Raw genomic sequence first — 27,296 nt, forward strand, 5'->3', positions numbered from 1 at the left:
AGTGTTTTGCTGAAGTAACTAAAAACAACATTTCCATGCTGCTTAGTTTTGGAGAAGCAATTGCCAAAAGCAAGAGGTCACCTGAAAAGTTATTTTGTGTACTTTTGGACATGTATGGGTTCTTGCTAGTTTTTACTCCGAACAATTTTTACATTTGACCTGTGATAGAATTTCACATTAGCCTAGATGTCTGATATATTATGTGTTCATGGTCATGCATCATAGGGTTTTGTGGCTGTTTTGCATGTGTTTAACAAGAAATAGGAGGCATATTTTGATGGTTGTAACTTATTATCATCTTTTGCTCTGGACAATTTGTAGATTCATATGCTCTTTAAAGGCAGAGCTTGCACCAAAATAAGAGAAGCTATATCGGGTTTGACAAAACAACTTGCACAAATAGCCTAGGAAAGATGCTACCAAGACTGCAGTAACTGATGGAACTGTCCATCCTTTGACAAGCTATGTGAAGTTTTTATTTGAGTAAGTTCATCTTTGTTGTATTCTGCTTCAAATTCTCTAGTCCACTCATTAAATTATGTCTAGCATTGTATATTCTTTTCACTGGTGCCAAAGCTATATCTTTATTTATCTATGATGCGTGGGTATTTTTTTCTTTGGTTTTCTTAATTTTTTTTATGGATACATGTTCTTTCTTTAATTTCTTATGCCACATGTTGTTTTAGGCCAAACATCTAATCTTTTCCACAATTCACAAATCCAATCAAAATAAAATGTTGGAATGTATCTACTTTTAACTACTACATAATTAAAAGAAAAATATTACTTGATTGCACTAAATTCAAAACAAGAAATCTACATTAAAATGTTAAAAGCACGTAAGCAACATCTTTAACCACTATTTATTTTACAAGTAGCATTAACTTAACATAAAATAACAAAGATATTTGCTTTAGAGATAAAGACCACTAGTAACTTATAAGTTATCCAATAAATCCATTTAAGTTTGGATATTTCCTTACCTCCTATCCTAGTAATGTAATTCAGAGCTTAAATTATTAATACCCAAATTTAATCAACTAGAAACACCCTTGAGAAACATAACTTAAAAAAATGGGAAAATAATATATACCTTAAAATTTGTCCTTCCACATCCACGTATTAACAGGGTATCTCCAGTGAATGCCATTCTCGATTGACATTAAATTTAAATTTTTTTGGTAATTGATTTATTGTAATTTCTAAGAATATTTTTAATCATATAGTGAACACATAAGCTTTAATGATTCTAATTTTGTTAATTTATTTTGCTTCACCATCAAAAAGCTTTAATGATCTAGTGAACACATAAGAGTGGAATGTTATCCGCATCAACTGGCTCAGGAGTAATGATCCCCGAGTCTGCTCCTATCGGCCAATGAAGGCATGGAACGACTAAGTTATTTAAACAACCGACCGATGGGATGCGCAAACATAATCAAATGTAAAGGAGCATAACTGAAGATAGAAAGAAAAGTGGAATGAGTGTGTGTCAATAAAATACTTCATAAAATGGCACTAATGGCCAAGGGTACAATAGTACGACGGCTCCAATGGCCCAACAAATCAAAAGTGGCCGATACTCGAACCACAAACAAAAGAAAAAACAAAAGATCACCCTAGGTCTATACATCATCATCAAAACAGATGTACACCCAAAAAACAAAGACCCTGCCGAGTACCCTACTCCCTATTGATCGTATTGTCATCCCTGCCGTTGGTATCTTCATCTTCATTAACGGTCATGTCGGGATCCTCCACGGCAGCAAATCGAGGAGGGGCTATCTCGTCCAGCTCGGCATCCTCGGGCATATCAGCGAAGTCCATAAAAACACTGCGATAAAAATCCTTGCTCAATTCAAAAGAAAAGTTTAAAGGAATATCGCAAAAATGAGCCACTTGCCGAACAACATGCATAAAGCCGACCTCGTGCTCCTTAATTATCTTATTCTCACAATCAACTCGGAAACTAGCCAATGAGGCTTCGACATCAGCTTTGGCCTTCTCCTCCCGAGCCAAGACCTCTTGCACTTCTCGGACCCTCATGCGCTCAGCATCCTCGACCGCAACCGCTCGTCCTTCCATTTCTCCAAGAGCCTCCTTCAGTTTAGCCACCTCGACCTCCAACGCTAACTTCACATTTGAGGTCGCTTCGTGCGCCTCCATAGATTTTTGGAAAGCCACTTTCATCTCCTTTAAATTTTTTCAGAGATTATGGACATCGGCCATAGGCTCTAAGGCCAGCTTGCGGAGAATCGTCGTGGCCCTAACTTGCAACTCGCAAGCCATTGCCCATTAGGCCGACGGGGCTGCGAAGTCAAGCATTCGATGACCCTGTACGAAGAGCAAGTCTGAAGACATCATTTGGGTCGGTCGAACTTCCTCGGACAGAAAATCTTTGGATACAATGGCCGAAGGGATAGCCAAATCTGTAGATGGAATTTCAGCCCGACGATGCTTGGCCCGATGGGTATCTGTGGCCCCATCATCGGCTTTCCTCTTCCCCTTGTCCTTTTTTGTTTTGGCATTTGGATCCGGGAGCACAACATCACGGGGAACAGGACATGGGTCGACTGTACCAGGCACCAGATCAATGGCCACGTTGCGGTGGTCCTCGGCCGAAGTCCCCGTTAGGGCTCGATTTCGCAAGGCTTGACGATAGGATAAGTTGAGACCTTGTTGAGCCATCCAACCTGTAAAAATCAAACAGTCACACATCAACTCAACAAGAACGTCGGTCGGGGAAAACAATACATACCATCCAAATCAAAACGAGGCCGAGGAGATTTGGGCAAAAGCACAAGTAGTCGGGCTGGGATCCCCCGAGGTAGGTCGTTCAAGTAGTTCAAGGCCGAAACCTCATCCTCGGTCAACATCTCCACCGGAAACTCATCGTATTTCCGAGGCATCTGGGTCCAATAAAAAGGAAACAAAAGTTTGCCCTCGACATCGTAAAAATAGTTTTGGCCGGCCACGGGATCTATCATAACTTTCACGAAACCCGCCTTAAAACCCTTAAAGGATGAGGAAAAGGGTTTCAATAGTGGCCGATCAACATGCCTAACTAGGGATAGCCACTTGACCGTCTTGCTAGAAGGACGGGTACAAAAAAAAATGTAAAATCAAACCTTCACTTGGCTCTATGTAATAGTATTTACAAAGTACCCGGAATGCTTGCACGACCGCCCACTCATTCGGATGCAATTGGGTCGGCGCGACGTTCAATACACGAGGTACCCTCATTTTGAAATCGTCCAATGGAAGAGACATCCCGAGCTCTCGGAAGAAACACTCGTACATATAAAAGAAGTCCCCCTGACCTTCCTGCTTCACAAGAAAGACCAGGTCAGCCTCCCCGGGGCCCGCGGCTCGGCACCGACACAACATAACCGGGTATGGATCCGAATCCTCCCATCGGGCCAACGTACCACACTTAGAAGGCGTTCCACAGCGGCCCTCTCATAAAAACGCGAGAAGTACACCGCCACCTCACCATCAACGCATTCGTACCCCGGGATCTCACATAGAGGGAATTTCTGCCTATAATCTCGGGGACCCATCTCGGCATCCAGAAGGTCCGAGTCGGATGAAGAACTTGCAGATTCCCTGCGCTGGATGAAGACCCAAAGGATAACACTACCCCTTTGACAGCCATTACCTCAAGGAACCCGACCGAACTCTCAAACAAACCTACCTTGACAAGTAATCGGATTACAACAACAATGAGGGCTTTGGGGTGGAGTGTTACTATAACAAAGGCACGAGAGGGACTATGACCCTACCTCCATATATATATAGGCAAAAAAGGACACCCCAAGAGTCCCTCATAAATGGTTTTGGGATACGAAAAGACGTCACACCTAGGCACGAAACCCAAGGGCAGCGTAGCATGCAATGGTCATAATTGGTCAGACAAGAGACGCAACTCCCGAGGACAGTACCAAGACTGGACCCCCAACGCACCCCCTCATGCAAGTCATGTCTTATCGGATACTCTGAATCCCTTTGTCTTTCATCCTAGGGCTTGGGGGGCAGTGTACTGGGAGTAGGCCGAATACCCCCTTAGGCCGAGTACCCATCAGGCCAATGAATAGGCCGAGTACCCCCCTTAGGCCGAGTACCCATCAGGCCAATGAATAGGCCGAGTACCAATCAGGCCAATGAATAGGTCGAGTACCCCCCTCAGGCCGAGTACCCATCAGGCCAATGAATAGGCCGAGTACCCATCAGCCAATGAGTAGGCCGAGTACCCCCTCAGGCCGGGTACCCATCAATGAATAGGCCAAGTACCCCCCTTAGGCTGAGTACCCCCCTTAGGCCGAGCACCCCCTCAAGCCAAGTACCCATCAGGCCAATGAATAGGCCGAACACCCCTTCGGCCAATGAACAGGCCGAACACCCCTTCGGCCAATGAACATGCCGAATACCCCCTCGGCCAATAAACATACTGAATGGGTATTCAGCTGTAATGAATTTCCATGAGAAAAAGGAAAGCAGGTATTAATTACATCATACACATCCACGTCAGCTGTAATCAGTGTGCAAAACCTCGTGCACTAGCCCAATAATCTAGAAAGCCCATCAGGCCCAAGAACATCACTATAAATACAGTATGGATGGGATTGATGGGACAGTATGAATATTTAATACAACAGCCTTTATTGCTATGTACCGAATACTTACTTGAGCGTCGGAGTGCCTTTGCAGGTACCCTCCCCACCATTCGGAGACAGAACTTAGCTTGTATTTGAAACTCAGAAGACTAATCAAAAAGGAAGAGAGGAGGAGTGTTCTTAGCAAGAACACAGATAAATAGGAAAAATTAGTTTGGAGTTCAACACCAAGCCAAAAAGTTCACTCTGCATTAACCCAAATATAAAATAAAATAAAATAAATAATATATATACCGTGGCCGATGCACATGTAACAATGGCCTATGGGGGCAATTGTTCCCACGACTTTTTTCTTTTTACCTATATTATATTTAACAACAAAAAAAATTGTCCCGGTAAAAAAAATTGTGTTGCCCCACAACATAAAACCTTTTAAATAAAGATAAAAAATAATAATAAATTAAGTTATTTTATCCTACTAATTTCTTTCTATTCTTGTTACACACATTAAAATTTAATCGTTCACACAAACATACAAATACACTTCTTGTTTATCATGAAATTAAGTATTTTTATTAAAATTAATAATATTTTTCTTCTTTAAAAATATTAAATATTATATAGCAATGATAATATATATATATAGAGAGGGGGAATCCACTTATTTTATAAATTTTTAAAAATTTTGAAAATTATTTAATATTTTATTTCTTTAATTAAAATTGAGGGATAATATAAAAATATTTTATACATTTATTTAAACTAAGGGAACGGATTATCAAATGGTTTTCAATTTTTAAAAAAAAAATTATAAACCTGATTTATGCATAAATTTTTTTTAATTCAACGATTAGATTATTGAATTTTAATGTAAAACATGATTTATTAGATAAAGTAAGTCTAGATAAAGTTATTCTTAATTGAGAGATGAGGGTTTTACTTACTCTGAAAATAAGTCTTACTAGAATTATTTCAATAGTAGGTTTTGATAGACTTACTTTATTAATAATTTATGTTTTATATCAAATTTCAAGAATTCAACTCCATTTTAGCCAGATCGCCATCGACCACTAAAAACAGGGCAAGACATGTTGCATCAAATGATAAAAGCATGTTGAAAATCTTGTCCCACCTCACTTAGAAGTATGCTAGCGGGCCTTCTCGCTAAAAATATTATTTTTTATTTTACTATCAATTTAAATTGAAAACTTTAATTTTTTTTACATCAATTGACAAATTTAATCAAATGACTCGGTATAAATTTGTCATTCAACTTTAAGACTCCAACAGCAAAATAATAAATTACAAAATACTAAAAGTCTTTTTTTTTTCTCAATCAAGATTATTATTAATAGTCTCTAAATAATATAAAATAATAGTCTTTAAGAATTACAATACAAGTATTAATAGTCTTTCAATAATAACATTAAAAATCATAATACAAATTGACACACAAAATTAATTAAAAAAATTAATAAAATATTTAATTAAACAAGTTGGCAAATTAACTTGACTTGGCCTAACTGACTAGGCGAAACAAGCCTGTAGATTGGTAGACTTAAATGTCCAACTAACTATAAGTTGCGACTCATTTTGCCACTTTATAGTAGTTTATTGGCTAAAAACCTAATTTGGTCCCTTATAATCTTTTTTTGTTTCAATTTAGTCCCTCATTAATTTTTGGTCTCAATTTGGTCCCAAACTAATTAATTGGTTTCAATTTAGTCCCATATTAATTAATTGGTTTCAATGTGGGACTTTCCGTCCAAATTTCTTTAACGGTGTTAACTTTTGGCCACGTGGACGCCACGTAGATGCATACGTGGATGCCACGTGGATCAAAATTTTTTTTAAAACACATGGACTCAGAACGGCCCGTTCTGAAACCGGAACGGGCCGTTATGGGTGCACTTTTGGTGTGTTAATTTTGCATCCGGAACGGCCCGTTCCAGGTGCAAAATTAACACAACGAAAATGAAACCAGAACGGCCCGTTCCAGTTTCAGAACGGGCCGTTCCGGTTTTATTTTATTTTTTTTATATATAAAATATTAATAATTTTATAAAATATATATTATTAATTATATTTTAATTATGTTATTATATCTAATAAAATAAATATATTAATATTTTTTTATATTTTATTTTATTATGTTTATTTTATTAATTTTTATCATTTTATTCTTTTAATCTTAAATAAGTTGCAAAAAATTATAAAGTGATATTTAAATATTTCTTCAAACAAAAAGAGAAAGAAAAAATTATTACTCTATTTATAAGATAATTATATTTTATAAAAATAAGTAATTTTAAAATTTTTACCATAAAAAAATATTTTTCAAAATTATTATATTTTTTAATAAAATTAATCAAGAATATTGGTTTAATTGCATTTTATATCTCTCAAACAATTGTGCAGTTTTGTGATCTCCAAGATTTTAATTGCATAATTTTAGTGTTTAAAGAATTACAATTGCGCGATTTTGGTCCTTCAATTTTTAATTGAACAATTTTAGTCCCTCGAATATCATAATAGTATGATTTTTGTTTCTCCCATTAAAAATTAATAATTTTAATATATATAATGTTTTAAAATTAAATAATTATTTATCTATTCAAATTAACATATATTATAATTTTTTGTAATGTATCAAATGATATATATTTATTATTACTAAATAAATAAAATTTATATATTATTAATATTTTAATATTACTAATAAATTAATATCAATAATATTTTTCCTATATTTATAAATAAACTAATAATTTGATAAATATATATTAATATATTTTTACAAAAATATAAATATATAAGATCAGATATATTTTTCTAATTAATATATTTATATTTTTGTAAAAGTATATTAGTTTATCTATAAATATATTAATAATATTATTGATATAATATCAAAAATTATAACATATGTTAATTTGAATAGATAAATAATTGTTTAATTTTAAAACATTATATATATATGTTGGATATCAGCGCATATCAATCAGAATTTGTTGGAAATCAGCATATATCAATCAGAATATTCAATTCTGATTTGTAAAGATTTAATGTTAATAAGATCAATTTTATTTCCCCTCCTTTAATTATTTAGATACAGCATTTATAGGGAGAATTATTTCCCAGATTTTTAGGGATAGATTAGTGTGCAGATTTATTCCCTTGTATTCTATTTATACCACTTTTGTATTTTTCCCAAATCAGAGAAATATACATTGTATTTTTCCGCAATATATATATATATATATATATATATATATATATTAAAATTATTAATTTTTAATTGGAGAAACTAAAATTGTATTGTTATGATATTCTTTATTAATTTTATTAAAAAATATAATAATTTTGAAAAATATTTTTTTATGGTAAAAATTTTAAAATTACTTATTTTTATTAAAATATTTATTTTATTAGATATAACAACATAATTAAAATATAATTAATAATATATATTTTGTAAAATTATTAATATTTATATTTTTAAAAAAAAAGTTAAAACCGGAACAGCCCGTTCTGAAACCGGAACGGGTAGTTCTGGTTTCACTTTTTGTGTGTTAATTTTGCATTCGGAACGGGCCGTTCTGAATGCAAAATTAATACACCAAAAAAGAAACCAGAACGGCCCGTTCTGGTTTCAGAACGGGCCGTTCTGGGTCCAGGTATTTTAAAAAAAAATTTATCCACGTGGCATCCACATGGTATCCACGTGGTATCCACGTATGTATCTACGTGGCATCCACGTGGGCAAAAGTTAACTCCGTTTAAATAATTTGGACGGAAGTCCTAAATTGAAACCAATTAATTTTTAAGGGACCAAATTGAAACCAATTAATTAATTTGGGACCAAATTAAAACCAAAAATTAAAATGGGACTAAATTGAAACAAACAATTAATATAAGGGACCAAATTAATGTTTTAGCCTAGTTTATTCGAATAACATTATTTAAAGCACTACCACCCTTTTTTTCCATTGTGTTTTTGAAATTGGTAGGAGGAAGAAAATATCTTGTCAAAGTTAAAAGCATACTTCCATAAAATTTTCCTCGGATTAATAGTACTAATATTTTAGGATGTGACATGCACAAACAAATTTATTATATATAATTAGAATTTATAATAATTTATATATATAAATAGATATTATGTTTGAATATATATAAATTATATTTATAATTAGTATAATATTTTAATATTAATATTAATATTTTAAAATAAATTATCAATAACTAAAAATAAATATTTTTATTAAAATATAAGTTATTTATCATAAATTTAAAATATAATTTATATATTTAAAAATATTCATGTACGCTAACTTTAAATATAATTTATTTATTTAAACATAATATTCATTTTTATATATAATTTATTATAATTTTTATTATATTATATATAATAAACTATTAAACATATTAAAATACTAGTTAATATTTAATTAATAAATAATTATTATAAATAAAATTTGAATTAGACAAGAAGTTAACCATCCTTACAAATTTTCTTATTGAAAAAAAAGTCTCTAAAAATACTCTAAGCAGAGGTTTCATGTTTAATACTTGACTAGTATTTTACTATGTATAGATATGTTTATTATATATTATTAAAATTTATTATAAGTTATATATATATATATATATATATATATTATGTTTGACTATATAAATTTTATTTAAAATTAGTATATATAAATATTTTTAAATATATAAATTATATTTGAGATTTATGATAAATAATTTATATTATAACAAAAAAATTATTTTTATTTATTGATAACTTGTTTTAAAATATTTATGTTTAATTCATAAATAATATGATAAATAAAAATTGAATTAGATAAGAAAAATAAATTTCTACAAATTCTTTTGATGAAAAAAAGTTCTTAAAAACACTCTCGCTTAAGTTGAGGTTCATATTTAATACATAGGAGTTGATTTTAAATAATAAAGATTATTTGATTAATAAATAAAAACTAAAAAAATTTAAATAATACTTTCAATAAAGTTGTTTCACTATTTTTATATATTTGAGAAAATTTCGTTGAAACAAAACGTATAGAAATTTTTTAATTCTCGGGAAATATATATAAACATTTTCAAGAATATTTATAACAAGGGATAAAAAAAATTTAGTTTTCATGAATCCTGATACTTAACTAAGATTCTTGATTTTCATGTGTGAAAAACTTTTCCCCTACCCAACATTCTTTAAACAAATAAAATTAGATGAAAGAAGTAATTTGGAAAACCATCATGCATCATCCCTAGTTTACATTTTCAATACATAATAATTAATATCAAAAGGCACTATATATTCTAGATTTTCAGTTCCATATATGTATGACAAAACATTTTATAAATTGCAGCATATATTTGTGGGTCTGCCACAGGTTACTAAGCTTGTTTTACCCTTTTTTCTCTGGTATTGGGGATATGGAGTTTCCCCCCCAGTCTCCATTTGTCTTCTTTTTCATATAATTGATTTTAATTTCTAGATGCTTAAGAAGTAACCGAGGGAATATTCGTGGAACAGCTGCATTGACACCAAAAAAAAAGTGTATACATAGGACCGAACTCAAGAAATAAATAAATGGCATATACAATCCAAAGAATATGGTCATGTTTCAAACTGCATGACCTTTTTGCCGAAAATACAAGACTGCACACATCCTATTCTTCTAACAAATTTAGCTCCTTGAATGGTGATCTTTTATCAGAATTGGCTTCAAGTTTCCTTATCCTCGTGGGAGACTGAATTAACATATTCTCTTTTACAATGAAACTAGCATCCTTTTTCAAAGTCATTACTGGATAACCATTCTCAAAAGACAGTACCATGCTTTTCAGCTTGTCCATTAGTAGAGTGTCTGCAGTGGAGAACTCACAGATTTTATCACTGAATCCCTGAACAAAAGCCAACATGTTTTCCCTTTCCGATGACAGTCTGGTGGCATTTTCAAGTAAATTTCTATTCTCCATCTTGAGTTTCTGAACCAAAGCATCTGATTTTCTTAGATTAGTCTCCATTTGATCATTCAACTCCATTACCTTTGACTGTTTTGCACCCAATTCTACTTCAGTATCCAATGCAAGTTGCTCTGATTGGCTCCATTTTTCCTCCTGCAGTTTCACTTTCTGCTGTATAGCTTGAATATCATCCTCAAGTTCCACTACCATCAACTTCTTCTCCTCAATTTCAAGTGCAGCTAGAATCTGAGATGCTGTGATCTTGTCACAAGCTTCACGGATGAGGTTAATTTCAGCCTGTTTCTCAACAAGCTGTGAAGAAAGGCTAGTCAACGAGTTAGTGAATTGCTGCTCCAGCGAAGTCACCTGCAGCATGAGTTCATCCATTCTCTTGCCTTTTCCTTTTACAAGCTGGATAAGATTATCTTTCTCATGCTCAAAGGTTCTCTCCACTGTGCCTTTCTCAATCACAGCACTTTCAAATTCTCTTCTAAATATTTCTTGTTCCAGCCACACAACCTCTTTCTGGAGCTCTTCAAGAGTCTTGTCCTTCTCTGCTATGATCCGGAGATATCTGACATTATCAGACTCAGAGGACACTGCTGATTCTCCCCTTGTTCTTGGCTCATGTTCCAATAGCACAACATCTTGCTGCAGATAATCTAGGGTTCTCTCTTTCTCTTCCAACTTAAATACCAAGATATTTTTTTCTTGCTTGAGTCTTTCACAAACATCTACTTGTGCCAGAAGTGAAGTTTCCAGTTCTCTACGCACCACAAGATTTTCTTCAATATTATTCTTCAAGCGCTCAACAGTTGACTTCCAGATTTGCAACTCAAATTCCATTTCATTTCTTTCACATATTGTCTCATCCAATTCAATGATTGCACAGTCTAAAGCATCGTGAATTTCTTTAAGCTGTTCTTTATAGTCACATTCCATCTGCAAAACCTTCTCTTTGAGGATCATCTGACTCATAGTTGATTCCTCCAGTATTTCCTTGTTTCTGTCAAGTTCTTTTTGCAGTGAATGCTGCAGTTCATTGTTGGATCCATAAGACTCAACCTGCCTCATCAAACATGCTGCTATCTCAAGTTGTTCATTTATGCTTTTCTGGGCACTGATCAAAGCAGTATCTTTCATCTTCAACTGCTTCATCAGTTGGAAGATCTTATCTTCTCTTGCTTTGCTGATAAGGTCCATCTCATCTTTGCAGCAGGCAAGTTTCAATTGAGCATCAGAAATTCCCTGTTTCAACACTAGCAGCATCACAGACATCTCCTCATTCAATAACTTCATCTCAATGGCTAAAGTATGAGACCTTTCTAACTCCATCTGGAGATCTTCCACTGCTTCAATTTTAGTTTCCAACTCAGACTGACATATATTCAGGTCTTCTGTTAACTGTTTTAGCTTAAAGCTCCATTCAGCTTCTTTAGCCTTTAAAGTAGAGGCACACTCTTTATGAGTTTGTTCCAAATTTCTGAGCTTGGACCGCAACTTTGATTGTGAATATGAAGCTCCAGCTTCTTGAATTTGAGCTTCCTGGAGTTCTTTGAGGGACGTCCGCAGCTCTTGATTTTCTTGCTCTAGCTTCTCAATCCTGTACTTTGATTCTTTATGATATGCCTCTTTCGTTTTTAGCAAATATCTCAGATCTGCAATATCTTTGTCACGGTCAGTGTTTAAGCAATCTAGCTGTAACCTAGCATCCTGGTACTCATTACTAGCATTATCAAGCTCCACCTTAAGATTTGAAACTTCAACTTCCAGGCGCTTTTTCTGGCTTTCTACATGAGCAAGAGCTTGGTGGCAAGACTGTAGCTGATGTTGTAAATCCTCTGATATTCTGATCTGAGAGTCTAACTTAGTCTGAAGTGAAGAAATCTCGTCAAGCAATGTAGATTTTTCCATCTCCCACTCCTTCTTGCTAGACTTAAACTGGTCTCTAAGTTTTTCATATGCTTCTTCTAAATGGTTAAACTGTTCCTTCTTCCATTTTAATTGTTCTTCAACCCTTCTGCTTTCCTCCTCTAACTTCTGGAACAAGTCATCTCTTTCTCTCAGTTCTTTGGATACTTTAATTTTTTTCTCTGTTTCGAAACACTTCTCCTTTGAAACTGAAAGACAACCTTTCAGTCTTTCAATCTCTTGTTTGTACAGATAATTCTGTTGTTCCTGGTTCTGTGACTTCTCATTTGCCTCCTCTAAGGCCAACACCAACCCTCTTTTTTCTTCTTCCCACCTTTTGAACTTGTCATTGCAATCCACTCGAAGTTTATCATTTGCAGCACTGAGATGCTTGATGATGGACTCCTTTTTATTCAAATCCTCTTTGAGATCTTCACAAACTGACTTTGTCTCAGAGATTTCATATGCCTGTTGAAAAAGTTTTTGATCCTGCCTCTCAGCTTTGGACTTTGCTTCCTGTATCTGATTGACCTGTGCATTATAAGATTTCTTCAAGTTCTCAAATGAATCTGTCTTGGCTCTTAGTTCTGCCTTTAGTTCCTCAATTTCTGCTTTTGCTTCGTCAAGCTCTTCATAAACCTTGGCCATTTCTTTTTACATTTATGACACCCAAAAAAGACCTGTTTCGAAAGCAGTGTGCAAAAATTAAAACAAGGAGTGCTACAAATCAAGAAAATAAAAGACGAACAAGGGACCAAAAATTAAAAAGCAAAGCATATCAATTCGAGAGGCATAGATTAGAGTTAAAAAAAAGACTTAGCATTTCAGTTAACTGCGTGTTTGAATTAACTTATTTCAAGGGTTTAGAGTTTGGATTAACTTATTTCAAGGATAAAAAAGCTTTGAAGTTTTAACCAAAAAAATCCTGAAATAGTTTTTAAAAAATCAAAACAATGGCACTGTTTCCAAAAATGAAGCAGTTCCGAATATGCATCAAATTGATTCTGTGATCTGCCTATACACTGCTACCACCAAATGATAGAGGCTAAATAACAGTTATACTGAACAGGGAACAAGTAACTCAAATTTCATTCTGGGAATATTTCCTAGGAAAACTAATTATCAAAATCATGGTAGAAACAACATCTCATTTTAGGTCTCTAATAGATTAGACACTCTCCTCTTATGAGAAAGCATACCTCCAAACACCCAGACCCAGGAATTCCAAGTTAAAAATGAACATTATAGAACCATTAATTTATAGATATTAAAGGCTACTAGGTTCGCTTTAACATGTAAAAGGAAATGAACCCCAATAATATCAGCAAGACTAAAATACCTTAAAATTATAAATAGATAATTAGACTACAAGGAATCACATAAAATTAAACCTCGCTCCCCGCTAACCTTAATAAATCATCTGATTTCATATTCAGGAACTGGTTTTGAGGAAAATAGAAAAATGAAAATCCTAAAGAAACTTGTCAAGATATTAAGGGAAACAAGTATGAAGAGGAAAGAGATGGAACCCAGAAACTGACCTGACTTGAAGAGCAGAAGAAAGTGTTGCGTTAGAGTGAGTGAAGGTGGAGTGGAGGAAATGCAAATGGGAGAGAAAGAGAGAGAGAGAAATGCACCGCAAGTTACCGTTATGGTGCACCAACCGCTTTTCATGTGAGATGAAGAAACAAAAATGAAGTTAATGGCTTGTTTTCGAAATGAAAAACTAGCCGTTGAAAGTTGAAACTGAAAATTCGTCTCCCGTTAGGCTCTATCATTTTATTTGGGCTCAAGCGTGCTCTCTAGAGTTGGGCCTTTGGCCCATCCCTTCTTTTTCGCCCATCAGTTACGACATGTGAAGGGATCTTCTGAGCAAAACTGCAATGCATAGCGTTGGCGTAAATATACTGAGCGCAGTGGTACGCTATATTATTTACGTACCTCTATCAAAAATAAAATAAAAATTAAGATTAAGTATTAAAAGTATTATAATCTAACTAGTGTTGTGATTGATCATTAAATTTTAAAATCTTAAATTTAAGTTTTAAATTTGATAAAATTATTAATTTTTAATAATAAAATAATATAATAATCTAACAAATATGGTATCTCTTTTATATATTATATTATTAGTATAAATTTTTCTTTCTTTTGGTTTCTTAGCTACCTATTGTTGTTTTTAAATCATAACAGTGTGATTTTATTTTAAAATTATGGATTTAGTGTGGTTTTTATTTACTGATTTAATAAGTCATCTATGGAGAGTCCGACTTATATAAAGGTAATTCATATTTTCAAACTACAAGTTATTAAAGTAATTCTTTTAAATAGAAGTTGCACATTTAGTATACGATTTGCAATTTTTTTTAATAAAAAGATAAGTATGCATTATCGTATATATGACTTACATATTTTTTTTAAAGAAAATCTAAGTTGTATATTAAAAAAATTTATAAGTTATATATTAGAAATATAAAGTGATTATCCATACATACATACATATATGGTGATGTGGTGGTGGTGATATAGGTATGTGTGAGAGAGGATGAATCATTTACTCTAAGAGTAAATTTACCTAAACTTATTTTATTCAATAATTCATGTTCTTCATCAAAATTCAACAATTTAACTATTGAATTAAAAGTTCTTAATGTTTAGATCAATTTTGTAAATTTTTTAAAAATTTGAAAATCATATGATACTTCATTATATAAATTTAAATTAATATATAAAATATTTTTATAATTATCTGTCAGTTTGAATTAATGAAATGAAATATTAAATAGTTTTCTAATTTATAAACTTGATTTATTTATTAAGAACATTTAATTCAATAGTTAAATCATTAAAATTTGATGTAAAACATGTTATTGAGTGGAATAAGTCTAGATAGACTTAGTCTTGAAATAAATGAATCCCTCTTATATATATATATATATATATATATATATATATATATATATATATATATATATATATTTGTGTGTGTGTATGACGTGTTATGTGAGAATGACTTTCATGGTTAAAAATGAAAATGTTCAATCTCAACTCTTATAATTGACAACTTAGATTAAAAGAGTACAAACAAAACTATCACATTTTGTTATTATAGTAATTGTCTCTATCATTATCATTATCATAATTGTAACTGCCACCATCATGTCATCACCACCACTATTATTGTCTCCGCCATTATTATTAGTACCACCATTAGCATCACAATGTCTAAGTCCTCACTAATCATTCCATTAGTATCCATAAAATTAGGGGTGGATATAAGGATCGGTTCGGCCCGTTTAAGGCCCGGTCCGTAAAACCCGCGTTTTATACGGGCCGGATAAGTCCGGTCCGTAAAATAAATGACTTATTTTTTAAATACATATCCGACCCGCCAAAATCTGCAGATAACGAACCGGTTCGCGGGCCTAAATAATGGTTAAAAAATAAAATTTTAAAAATAAAAATACATAAAATTAGAAAAAAAAAATATTTTTTATTTATAAGCTAAATTTTATCATACTAAAATTTATCAATAGTTAAAATGGTTTAAAATACTAAATATTAAAATATTAAAATAAAAATAATTACAAATACTTAAATAATAGTACCAAACTTTCAATAATAAAAGCATCAAAATGTATAAAAGTAATTCAAATGACAAATACTACCAACTAAACATAATTTTCATGTCATAATAATTTAAAAAATTAAATACACAACTTAATATTAAAATCATAATATTTAAAAATATTAATTAGTGAAGTCCGCGGACTAGCCCGCGAGCCCGCTGATTAAATCCGCCAAGTCCACGAACTTCACGAAATGGACTAAAAAATTAGACATAATCATACAGATTTAAAAAAAATAGGTCCGTTATCCGCGAAATCCACGGACTTACGGACCGGTCCGCGGACCCGGGTCCGTCTACCCACCCGTACATACAATCCAACTAATACAAAAACAATGCAATAGACATCTCAACTTTTGTTAGACTAAGATTCTTCTTCCAGAGCCAAATAAAATGTTTTCAAAATTACTTCCTTCATAGTTAATAGAGTAACCAATGAAATTTTGTACATAAAACCCCTGCTTTAAAACCTTAGGTCAGTTTGGTTTATACTTATGAGTCACTCACATTCTCTTCGAGGTAAAAAGAAATAGTAGAAAAGTGTAACCTCAATCTCAATGTCAATTGACTATCTTTAACATTGTTGTAAATTATTACATAAAACGTTCCTTTTATATTACATAAACAAACATATAACTTTAATGCATATATATATATATATAAGAAGCATATCAAGCGAGACAGAATTTATTATGAGATATGAGAGAGTTAAAATATAACCCTTAAATTAATTTCCTCTCACTTGATTAAACCCTAAATTTTCTCTCACTTAATTAATCTAAGAGTTATATTTTAACCCTCTCATCTCTCATAATAAATTTTTTCTCACTTGATATGCTCCCTATATATATATATATATATATATATATATATATATATATATATATATATATATATATATATATATATATATATATGAGATGGTGGTGTGTAGTGGTGGTTGGGTGGTCATTGGGTGACAACATTAATGATAATTACAACAGTGGTATAATAATGGTGCTAGAGGTGACAATGGTGGGAAAAATGGTAATAATGATAGTTGCGATAATGATTATAATAAAAACAATTATAACGGTAACAGTATGTAATAATTTTGTCTGTAATTTTAATCTGAATTGTCTATTTTAATCCAATACTTATTATCAATAATTTTCATTTCTTATAATTAATTTGTGTGTGTGTGTTTTGGATTCACAGGCCGGTCCCATTTTCTGCTATAGTTATACGATAAAAATAAACAGGCCCGATAAGTATACGCACATAGAATCGTATACTCACCCCTACCTATAACTAGTATACAGATTCAGGTCCATTGCATAAGTCTATAAATAAAAGAGAACAAACTACCAGAAAATAGCATGTACTTACAATCATTAATCAAATCAATAAATTCAATGCAACCATGCAAATCACTGTGTCAACATGGCAAGTTTAGTTAGGAAGGAAACAATGATGTATGGATAAAAGGAAATAGCATGCCCCCACTTTCCACACTGTTGCCTTCCCTCATCCTTTTCCCAGAGTGTGGTTACTGGTTAGATTATCAATGGTGATAGAAAATTTAGTTATGTGTGAATAAAAAAGGTTTTGGTGTTGCAAATCTGAAAAAAATGTATGCTTAGCTAAGGATGTATTTGTGAATGAGAATCGAGATCGACGTGTGGGTGTTCTTGTCATTGACTTAAGTGAAAAATTGCATGCATGTAATATTGAATGGAGGTCTGTTATCGATGATGGTGAATCATAAAAAGTTGAAGTGGAAAAGTGTGCTTCTGGGAGAACAGGCAAGGAGACTGATTTTACTGGAAAATTGGATTACTCTACTGCAAGATAACACAACTTTCAATAGCATAAACTACAACATAAAATGTCTCTTTGACAAACAAAAATAATAATGTGGGATTTCCCAGAATATATGCTCAAACATTTTTTTTCTTCTAAAGATCTCATAAAGAGGATACCTATAAATAAGTAAAACAAAATTTCGGATACATAGTAATACACCTCAAGGTTTGCAAGAACTCAAAAAGCACAAGAAAGCCAGGGAGACTACACATCCTTAAAACAAAATTTTAAATACTTTTATCTAATTTTTTCTGCCCTTATTTCTTTTGTTTGAAACTACAACCCACCCATCATCTGCTTCACCTGAAACCTTTGGCACAGACCCATTAACTGGCCTGTTCACTGAATTCATGTTTGAATCAGACGTTGGAATCTCCTGATTCATGTTTGAAGAATTATCATCCACGAGCATGTTTTCATCATTATCACCATCTTCATCTGTATCGTCTTCATCATCATTTACAATCTAGCACATCATAAATGTCCAACATTATTAATACATTCAAATCAAGGGAAGTGAAAGATCATCCAATTGATACTTGGGCCATACGTAAACAAGTAGATGTGTATACATCAACTAAACATGATCAATAAGCATATTTAACAAGAAGACAATTACTTTCATCTAATCCCAGCCCTGTTTAGGAGATCAACAGAAATGCTATTCACATTTTGTGCAGGAGGGGGGTTAATAAAGGAGATTTAAAAACTAGTGTAGGGTATGAAGGAAAGGAAAAAAGGAAAGTGCGATTAAGTCCAGGATGAAGCAGTTCCTGTTTATATTATTTCATGACTTTAGCATGTGAACAGTTAGTTTGAGAAGGAAGAAGAGAGGCACTAGATGACATTCTGCATTGAGGCACACAACACTTACAAAAGAATAAAGTATCACAAAGGTGTAAAGGCCATATTCCCTTTCCATCCAACCTCCAAAAAAAAATATACTATAAACATTGCATTACTCCATACGGTCTTGTTGCACATAGTTATAAAATAGAAGATACCAAAAATCACACGTCACATGAAATAACAACTTAATGTTTATCCCTCCAAAAATACCCCATCATTTAGAAATTGAAAAACCCAAAGTAATCCTATATACAACCCTGTAAGTTAAACATGATCTAATCTAATTATAAAAACAGTAAAGTGCCATTGTGAGCATATTGTGGCTGTAATTTACCTGTGTTACATGAGGACGGGCAGCTTGATCAAGGTTTTCTTTCCTGAGATTTTCGAAAGAACTAAAATTACCTTCTAAAAATTCTTCATGCATAACCATTAATTTTTCAGCTACCTACATAATCACGAGCATGGATATGAAAAATAAGAATAAGTAAACATTGCAAAGCATACATATAAAAAACAAGTCACTAGCAATGGAATATACAAAGCTCCAAATATATTTGATTGAATCCCATGAATATTAATATGATTCTTCACCTGGGACATAATTCAAGTTTAGTCTGCTTAGCATCACATAGACACCATAAAAGCATTTAAAGCTGTTTCTTTTTCAGTAAATGCATCCAAAGCAGTAGACTTTAGGGATATACAAATCCTTCAAAAGAATGATATAAAATACAGGTATTGAAGGCAGGCTTTTAAAGATAAAATAGTAATAAATGATAATGACATAAAAAAATTAGTATACAATGACATCTTCTTTTCCAAAAACTAAAAACAGATAGTGGCATCATGACATGAACTATGCTTAAGATGGGGAAGGGGTGAGTTAATGTCAGCATAATTGATATTATCTCCTTCAATTTGATCACTATATAGCAAAGAAAGATTCCTCAAACCTTTTACCAATGTATATACTTGTTAGAAAAGATATTAGCAAAGTTCAACAACAAATAATCACTAGCTCGACAATTTGAGGCCAACAATTTAAAAAATAAAATGTATACCTCTTCAATGCTGCCATCCTCGACCTCTACATTGAGAGAAAGCATACCTTGATCCAGTAGATCTTCTAAGTCATCAATATAAAGAGGCTCTGGGCAGCGACAATCAAAAGAATAGATAAATAAAACAGAGTTTCCACTCCACACAATTGCCTTTTGTAGCAAATGGTGCTCTAAGCAAAATTGGAGAAGCTTAAACGAACGTCAATTGTTGTGTTAACTAATATATACCTTTGGATTGCGTGAACCAGGAAAGAATGTCACTGGCAAGTTGCTCCGCTTTGATGCGTGACTCACGGCCACCCCATTCGTTCTCCACAGCCGATCGAAGAGCCGACCAGCGAAATAAAATTAAACCAATCCCTTCACTGAAAACTCCTATAGACTGTCCTTGTAGCCGCCGAGAACCCTCCATTCCTCTTTCTATCTATGTTTCAATGTGTCACCAGAACACAATAAACCCTTTTTCTTCAAAGGGACCTGCATTAAGCATGCCCTATTGATGAAGCCACGCTTACAATGAATATCAAAACCCACATACATGTGAAACTAGTGTGTGTATCTGTACTAATTTTTTACAGATAAATTTAAAAGTTCACGATACAGTAAAAATTCTTTAGAGGAAACGAAGTTTAAAGAATATATATGTATCTTCTTCATCATGTTGTTTAGTCTAAAAATTAATCAACCAATTAGAAAACTACTGTAACTGCAAATATGAGCAATAGTTGTTGACATGATACACCAGCAGAGAACAAAATGAGTGGTAATTAAATCAAAGTCATATTAGATATAAAATAAAACAAGAAAGCAAACTATGCGAAAGGAAACAGAGGGCAGAAAAAAAGGTTGCGACATGATATGAAAACAGAAGATGAAGAAGAAGAAACCTTACCGATCAATAGCGAGGGGTGAGGAGAACCTCTGAGCCAAAAGCACAAGAAAATGGAGGCTAGGGTTCGTATATCAATTACCCCTTTCTTTTTTCTTCAGTTTGTAATATTTAATGGCTTATTTTCATTTTAATGTCCGAGTCGAGTTGTGTGACAATTACACTAAAATTAATACTTTTTAATCATTAATTGGATTAGATTAAAAAATTTAATGGCTAAATTTTACTTTTGTTTAAAATAAAAATATTTAATCTTTTTTATTTTAAAAATATATAATTTTAATTCTTAAATTAAATTCACATTTATTAAAGAAGCATTAGTTATGCAAAATATTTTTATTTTCTTGAATGTTAATTTGAAAATTTTACCTCATATTTAATAATTATTTAAAAAAATTCAAGAGATATAGTTTATTAAAAATTATTTTTATCTCAGTTTTTCACAAAGTCATTTTCATGAAATTAGAATGTGCAAAAAGTTTTATGTTTATAAAAAAAATCATGGTATCTCTTTTTAAAATATAAAATATATAATTAAGTTTTATATTTTTCTAAAACATTTATTTTTTTATATATTTTATTGTTCACAAACTTTTTATTTTATATCTATGTGTGTGATGAGAATATTTGTATCGATTAAAATTCATTATTTTTATCATTTCTTATCTTATAGATTTTGTGTTAATATCTATTTGATTGAACAATTAAATTGTGTTTTCATTATTTCATCAAATATAATTTTAATGTGTAAAACTTAATTAATATTTTTTTTATCCATTACCACTTGAATAAGAAATATGAAAATACATTAATTTTATTAACTAATTAAAATATAAATTAAATTAAAAAATTCATTACAGATATTATTTTTTTATCACTTTTAATTATATTATTTTTTAAGAAAAAGGAAATCGATGCAACATTTTATGTATAAAATTTTAATAAATTATTTTATTGTGTTTTTTATTACAAAATATTTGATTATTATTAGGTATGAATTACTATTTTTTATCACGCTTTCCCGTTAGTATAATAATAAAAATCAAATAATTATATAATTTATATAAATAATGGTGTATTTATAATTATTTAAGATTTATAAATTATAAAACTACATTATTAATTTCTTATTATAACTTTTAGCTTCTAAATTTAACAAATTATTTAAATAAAACAATGTTATATATGTTTTTTTTTATTATTTTATAATTTACTTATATTTTAATTTTAATTATTATTTTGATTGTTAATTTAACTTTTTTTTTATTATGATAAATCATGAAAATCATATTTTACACTTTGATTTACCATGTATTTTATATATAGTTTTATCAAATGAAAATTATCGATTTGCTATTTTAAACTAAATATGATATATTTCTTATGTTAGATTATGAGAGAGTCACACCCTACAAAGAAGAAGAAACTCAATTCTTTTGTAAAGAATATTTTCGTAAAAAAATATTTATACTCAGAAAAGTAATATTATAAACAAACCTAAAAATCTCTATTTCTTAAAAAAATCTATATAAATATTTTCAATAATTTTTATGAATAATTAAATAGATTTTAGTCATCCTATAATGATAATTCTCATTATAATATTTATTCATACTTAAGTAATGTGACATGTAAATAACATAATTCTCAAGTATAATGTTTATTCATAGTAATATGACATTTGAGGATAAAAAAGACTTAAAAAATATGTAAATAAAATTTATTAATAAAATAATCAACCACTCCTTAAAATATATACCAACAAAAAAATTTGTATGTTATTTTTAAAATTTTCATTTTTACATATCACATCATTGTACATCATGTCACTTAAGTAGTATATGTCACTTAAATAATAATATATCACTGAACAACGTCAAAATTTAAATATCAATAAATATTAAATTGACAATAAAACAAGAGTTTAATATTTTTAAAAATATGGGACTAAATGTTTATATTTTAAAATAGAGGATCAAAATTACGAATCAATAAAAATAAAAAGTACAAAAGTTAGCAAAATTTAATTCTAAGACTTCCTTTCATTCATTGTAATTTTCTCTATTTTCGCTCTTTGTTTACAACGGATACAAAGATAAATTAATCCACCTGTATATATTAAATATAAATTGTTATCTTGAGCGAGAGTATTTTTTAGAAATTATTCTTCCATAAGAGAATTTTTAAAATTTTTAACTTCTTATATAATTTAATTTTTATTTATCATATTTATTTATAAATTAAATTTTAATATCTTTAAAATAAGTTATCAATTCTCTTTAAAATGAAACTTTTTAGGTATTTTTTGTAAGAGTATTTTTAAGGATGTTTTTAACTTCTTATCTAATTTAACTTTTATTTATGATATTTATTTATGAACTAAATTTTAATATTTTTAAAATAAATTATTAATAATAAAACATAATATCATGTTATAATATAAATTATTTTTCTAAAATTTCAAATATAATTTATATGTTTAAGAACATTGTTGTGAAAACCAATTCGAACCAATCAATCAGGAATCAATCACCAACCAGTTCGGTTCAACTAGAAAATTGTTCTATATTGAACCAATATAACCAGTCAAAATAGATAATAAAAAAAATCAATCAAACTAGTTTTAATCGGTCCAATTAAAACGTAATGTTCTATATTTTAAATTTTTACCAATCAAAATAAAAATAAAATCTGATAAAATAATTTATTATATATATATATAATCCTCACAACACATCAACATAAAGATTTTTCTATTGGTTTATTAATCTCTTGATACTGCACATACACACAAATAAAATAAAATAAATAAACCTTCAAACCTACTTTTTCTAAATTAAAATAACAGCCTATTTAGATTACATATAAAAATAATGGATCATTTTACCTCATTCAAGTAGTTATATAATACTTTCTCATTTGTTTTTATAGGCTTTCCCCAAGATTGCCAACACCAATTATGCTTAGTCCATTGGAGATTCACAGAAGAATTAGCTTCCAATCTCTTATATCTCTTCCAATCATGGAGTGTTGTCTTGATATCTGCTACCTTTGCAGCAATGCTTTTGCAACAATTGGCATGAATTGTAGTGACTGACCTAAAATCCCTGTTATCTTGACAAAATCCACTAAAATAAAGAGTGTCTAAAAACCTAACTCTAAGTCTCAAATGCTCAATTATACCACTTTTAATGAGATCAAAAAGCACATCTTGCTCTTTTTTGCCCACAACATTATCCTTTTGTCTATACCATGTTTCAAATAGAGAAATGGTCTTGTTGTTGGACCTCACAAAGTAAAATCCAGTGTTAATTGGATTCTTTTTTGACCAAGGATCACCAAGGTATATATCTGTGCTGATTTGAAGGTCTTCTGTCTTATTCTTGCTCAATCTTATAAATGGATTTCTTAACCATATTATGTCTGTGTCCTAAAAAAAACGTATGAAAATTAAAGGGAATGAAAGTTGAGAAGTGAAACTAATGTACTTTTACATGAACTATTTGATTTTTTTATGAGATGTTGAGTTGAAACTTGCATAAAATTAATGAGAACTTAAAAAGTGAAAAACAAATCTCTTTATGAGCAGTTACTTATAGAAAGTTCTAGAAAAAAAATAAGGGGTAAAAATATCCATATTAAAATAGAAATCAAAAGTAATTATTAAAATAAATAAAAAAATATAATAATATTATTTTTATGAGTATCTACTTGTCATGTGAACAGTTTTAGAATAAAATGAAAAAATAATATAAAACGAAAATAAATAAGAGACAAAGGCTTTATGTAAAATGGAATCAAAAATTATAATGAGTAAAATAATTAAAAATTATTAGGATTTATTAGTTGAAATAATATATTTAGGATTTTAAGTTTGAATTTTATTGTGATTATTGTAATTTTTATAAATAAAAAATAAAAAGAAAAAACAGTTACTAAAATTAGTATATTTTAACATTATAGAAAACTAAAATGTCACTCTACTATCTTAATTATTATGCGAAGGAATTGAAAGTTTAAACGCTTTTAAGTAAAAATGAGTTTAGTTTGTTTATAAAATTATTATTGTAGTATATATGTTTAATATTTATTATGTATAACTATAATTTATAATAAATTGTATAAAAAAAAATATTATGTTTAAATATATAAATTATATTTTAAAATTACATAAATAGATATTTTAAATAAATAATTTTTATTTTAAATTTATGATAAATAATTTTTATTACAAATTATTTTTATTTATTGATACTTTATTTAAAAATTATTAAAATTTAATTCATAAATAATTACATTAAATAAAAATTGAATTAAATTTGAAGTTAAAAAAACTTCTAAAAGTTTTCATGTCAATTTTTTTAAAAAAGAAACACTATCATATAAAATAATCATTCATATTTAATATATAAGAGTTGATTAATTGATTCTAATATTATATTTTCTCATATACATTAAAAAGATTGTAAAAGTTCTAAAAATAGTACTCTTTGAATCTTTCATAAATAAATAATTCTTATATCTTAATTTTTATCTAAGAGGTAACATTGTATTGATATTTTATAAGATTATTTTAATTTTAACATAAAAATACATTTTTTTTTTAAAAGTTTGTAAAATATAATGACTTTATTTTTTTTAAAATTATAATTAGTATTTTATAATATAAAGTTTAATAGACTTGATGATAAGAATTTATAAGATTCTTATAATATTTGAAAGGATGATAAATTTCGTACGTAACAAAGTTTGTTTTTTCAATATGAGTACAATAAATTCCTTCTTAGCTAGGCACATTTATGGAAATGTTACTTGCACCAAAAACTTTCTTCCAAAATGTGACGGGTCTATGCTTTACAAACTTGAGTAACAGATCAAACCTTGCTTTACTGATCGATGAATCAGGTAACATTTAAAAAAATAAAATAAAGGAATAATGGCATGGGATTTAGTAAAAAAAAAATGAAACATATGTCATTCAATTTAGTAAAGATGGTTTTTTTTTTTGGTAAACTTTACTAAAGATGGTTAAAAATACGTATAAAGGAGTATATGGGAAAAAAAAAAAAACTCTCTATTTTGTGATAAGACATCAATCCATCGAGGTAAGGACTCAAATTGGAGGTTCACTATATTTTATTCTGTGCAACTGAAAACAAAAAAGATTAATCAATCAAATCAAAAGAAATAACAAAAGATGGAGGAAAAGAGAATTTCATACCGTGAAAATGAAGTTGTAGCCACGTTTTAGAACTTCCAAGAGGAAATGAGTTCTTGTCCACATCATCTTGATGAAGTCTTGAGACATGTAAATTTTTTCACCTTCAAAATCAACTCCATCTGTTTTTAATCTGAAGCAATTCAACTTTAAAAATTGGCATCGATCATAGGCCGTTCGATCAACCGCTACTATAAGAAGATGATCAATGAGAGACCTTGTTCCCTCTCCAAGCCAAAAACTATCAAGAAATATATCAAACATTGTAGTATCACTCTCTACATCTTGCTCTACATATGCCTTATTTACTATAGCAATTATCACCGTTTTGTTTCCCATTGAGGCTTTGGCCAAAGCATGATCAAGGGCATCTCCATGTGCTTCAATATTGGTGGTGGTGGTCTATTATGAACAAATTAAAAGAAAATTAAAACCATGAAAATTTATAAAAGAAATATCCATGTATACACTTTGATACAAACACTACAAAAATGTTATATCTAGTGACATATAAAAAATGTTATTATAAGTATAATATGTAGATATATTTATTTGACATATAGTTGCATATAATTTTAGTATTGATTTTAAATATAATTTAACAACATATTTTATATATTAGTATAGTCTATACCCACACTTTTTAACAAAATATATATATATATATATATATATATATATATATATTATTTAGTGTATAAGTAAAAGTAATTTTTAGTGACATATAATGTATTATTATAGAACATGTGCTATTATATGATAATTTTCTTTTAGTGAAATAAAATAAAAGTATTCATGGCAACGCAACATTACCCTTTTAATTATATAGAATATCCATAACTTTTTATGATGAAAAACAATTGAATATGGGTGATTTGAACTTACAAAATTTAATTGTTTGCATAGTGATTCTTTCTTGGATATTAGGGCTAATTCGTTGGAGAAAGAATACAACCAGTGATACATCAAAATAACTGCTACGATGATTAACGTCACCCTTGCCAAACTCCCAAATACGGGTTTAGGATTATTCATGATCATCTATCTCTATGATTTTTTTGTGAGGGCACAAAACCAAAGTTGAGAACCGTTTTATATATATATTTTGGTGCATTTTGGCTAAAGGTTGATGTCTATATATGGTATAATGAACAATATCAGCCAAGTGGAGAGAAGTATTTAGTTTCTTTTTCAATGTGTTGATTGTTTAATGGTGATAGAATCCGGTGGAGATAAAAGAGAGAGAGAGAAAAATTGGTTACATTTCTTTATGTTGATTAGGATTGTTTTTATTATT

The 27,296-nt window shown here is 30.1% G+C and overlaps 3 protein-coding genes and 1 long non-coding RNA gene across 5 annotated transcripts; all 4 read right to left on the reverse strand.

Moving 5' to 3' along the window:
- Positions 1 to 1,488: 1,488 nt before the first annotated feature.
- Positions 1,489 to 3,332, reverse strand: LOC145957727 (uncharacterized). The gene is made up of 2 exons (XR_014433732.1): positions 1,927 to 3,332; positions 1,489 to 1,834 (listed from the first exon to the last, which is right to left on the reverse strand). It is a non-coding gene; the product is annotated as an uncharacterized LOC145957727 (long non-coding RNA).
- Positions 3,333 to 10,135: 6,803 nt separating this feature from the next.
- On the reverse strand, positions 10,136 to 14,238 carry LOC109787686 (basic helix loop helix (bHLH) DNA-binding superfamily protein). Its single transcript, XM_020346235.3, has 2 exons — positions 14,048 to 14,238; positions 10,136 to 13,186 (listed from the first exon to the last, which is right to left on the reverse strand). The coding sequence occupies exon 2, from the start codon at positions 13,152 to 13,154 to the stop codon at positions 10,299 to 10,301; it is 2,856 nt and encodes a 951-aa protein (XP_020201824.1). The 5' UTR covers positions 13,155 to 13,186; positions 14,048 to 14,238; the 3' UTR covers positions 10,136 to 10,298.
- A 3,752-nt stretch (positions 14,239 to 17,990) lies between these two features.
- On the reverse strand, positions 17,991 to 20,926 carry LOC109787692 (uncharacterized). Of its 2 annotated transcripts, XM_020346241.3 has the most exons (5): positions 20,785 to 20,926; positions 20,121 to 20,369; positions 19,893 to 19,981; positions 19,163 to 19,276; positions 17,991 to 18,445 (listed from the first exon to the last, which is right to left on the reverse strand). In XM_020346241.3, the coding sequence occupies exons 2-5, from the start codon at positions 20,302 to 20,304 to the stop codon at positions 18,221 to 18,223; spliced, it is 612 nt and encodes a 203-aa protein (XP_020201830.1). In that variant the 5' UTR covers positions 20,305 to 20,369; positions 20,785 to 20,926; the 3' UTR covers positions 17,991 to 18,220. The 2 variants fall into 2 exon arrangements, with proteins under 2 accessions (XP_020201830.1, XP_029124912.1); XM_029269079.2 differs by lacking the exon at positions 20,785 to 20,926 and having other exon boundaries at positions 20,121 to 20,385.
- A 138-nt stretch (positions 20,927 to 21,064) lies between these two features.
- On the reverse strand, positions 21,065 to 27,051 carry LOC109787687 (uncharacterized protein At1g28695). Its single transcript, XM_020346236.3, has 3 exons — positions 26,885 to 27,051; positions 26,003 to 26,401; positions 21,065 to 24,211 (listed from the first exon to the last, which is right to left on the reverse strand). Exons 1-3 carry the CDS (start codon positions 27,038 to 27,040, stop codon positions 23,660 to 23,662), a joined length of 1,107 nt encoding a protein of 368 aa, XP_020201825.3. The 5' UTR covers positions 27,041 to 27,051; the 3' UTR covers positions 21,065 to 23,659.
- Positions 27,052 to 27,296: the final 245 nt, after the last annotated feature.

This window comes from Cajanus cajan, chromosome 5 (assembly GCF_000230855.2).
Source record: "Cajanus cajan strain Asha chromosome 5, NIPB_CcT2T_4, whole genome shotgun sequence".
In the NCBI taxonomy this organism is placed as follows: domain Eukaryota; kingdom Viridiplantae; phylum Streptophyta; class Magnoliopsida; order Fabales; family Fabaceae; genus Cajanus; species Cajanus cajan.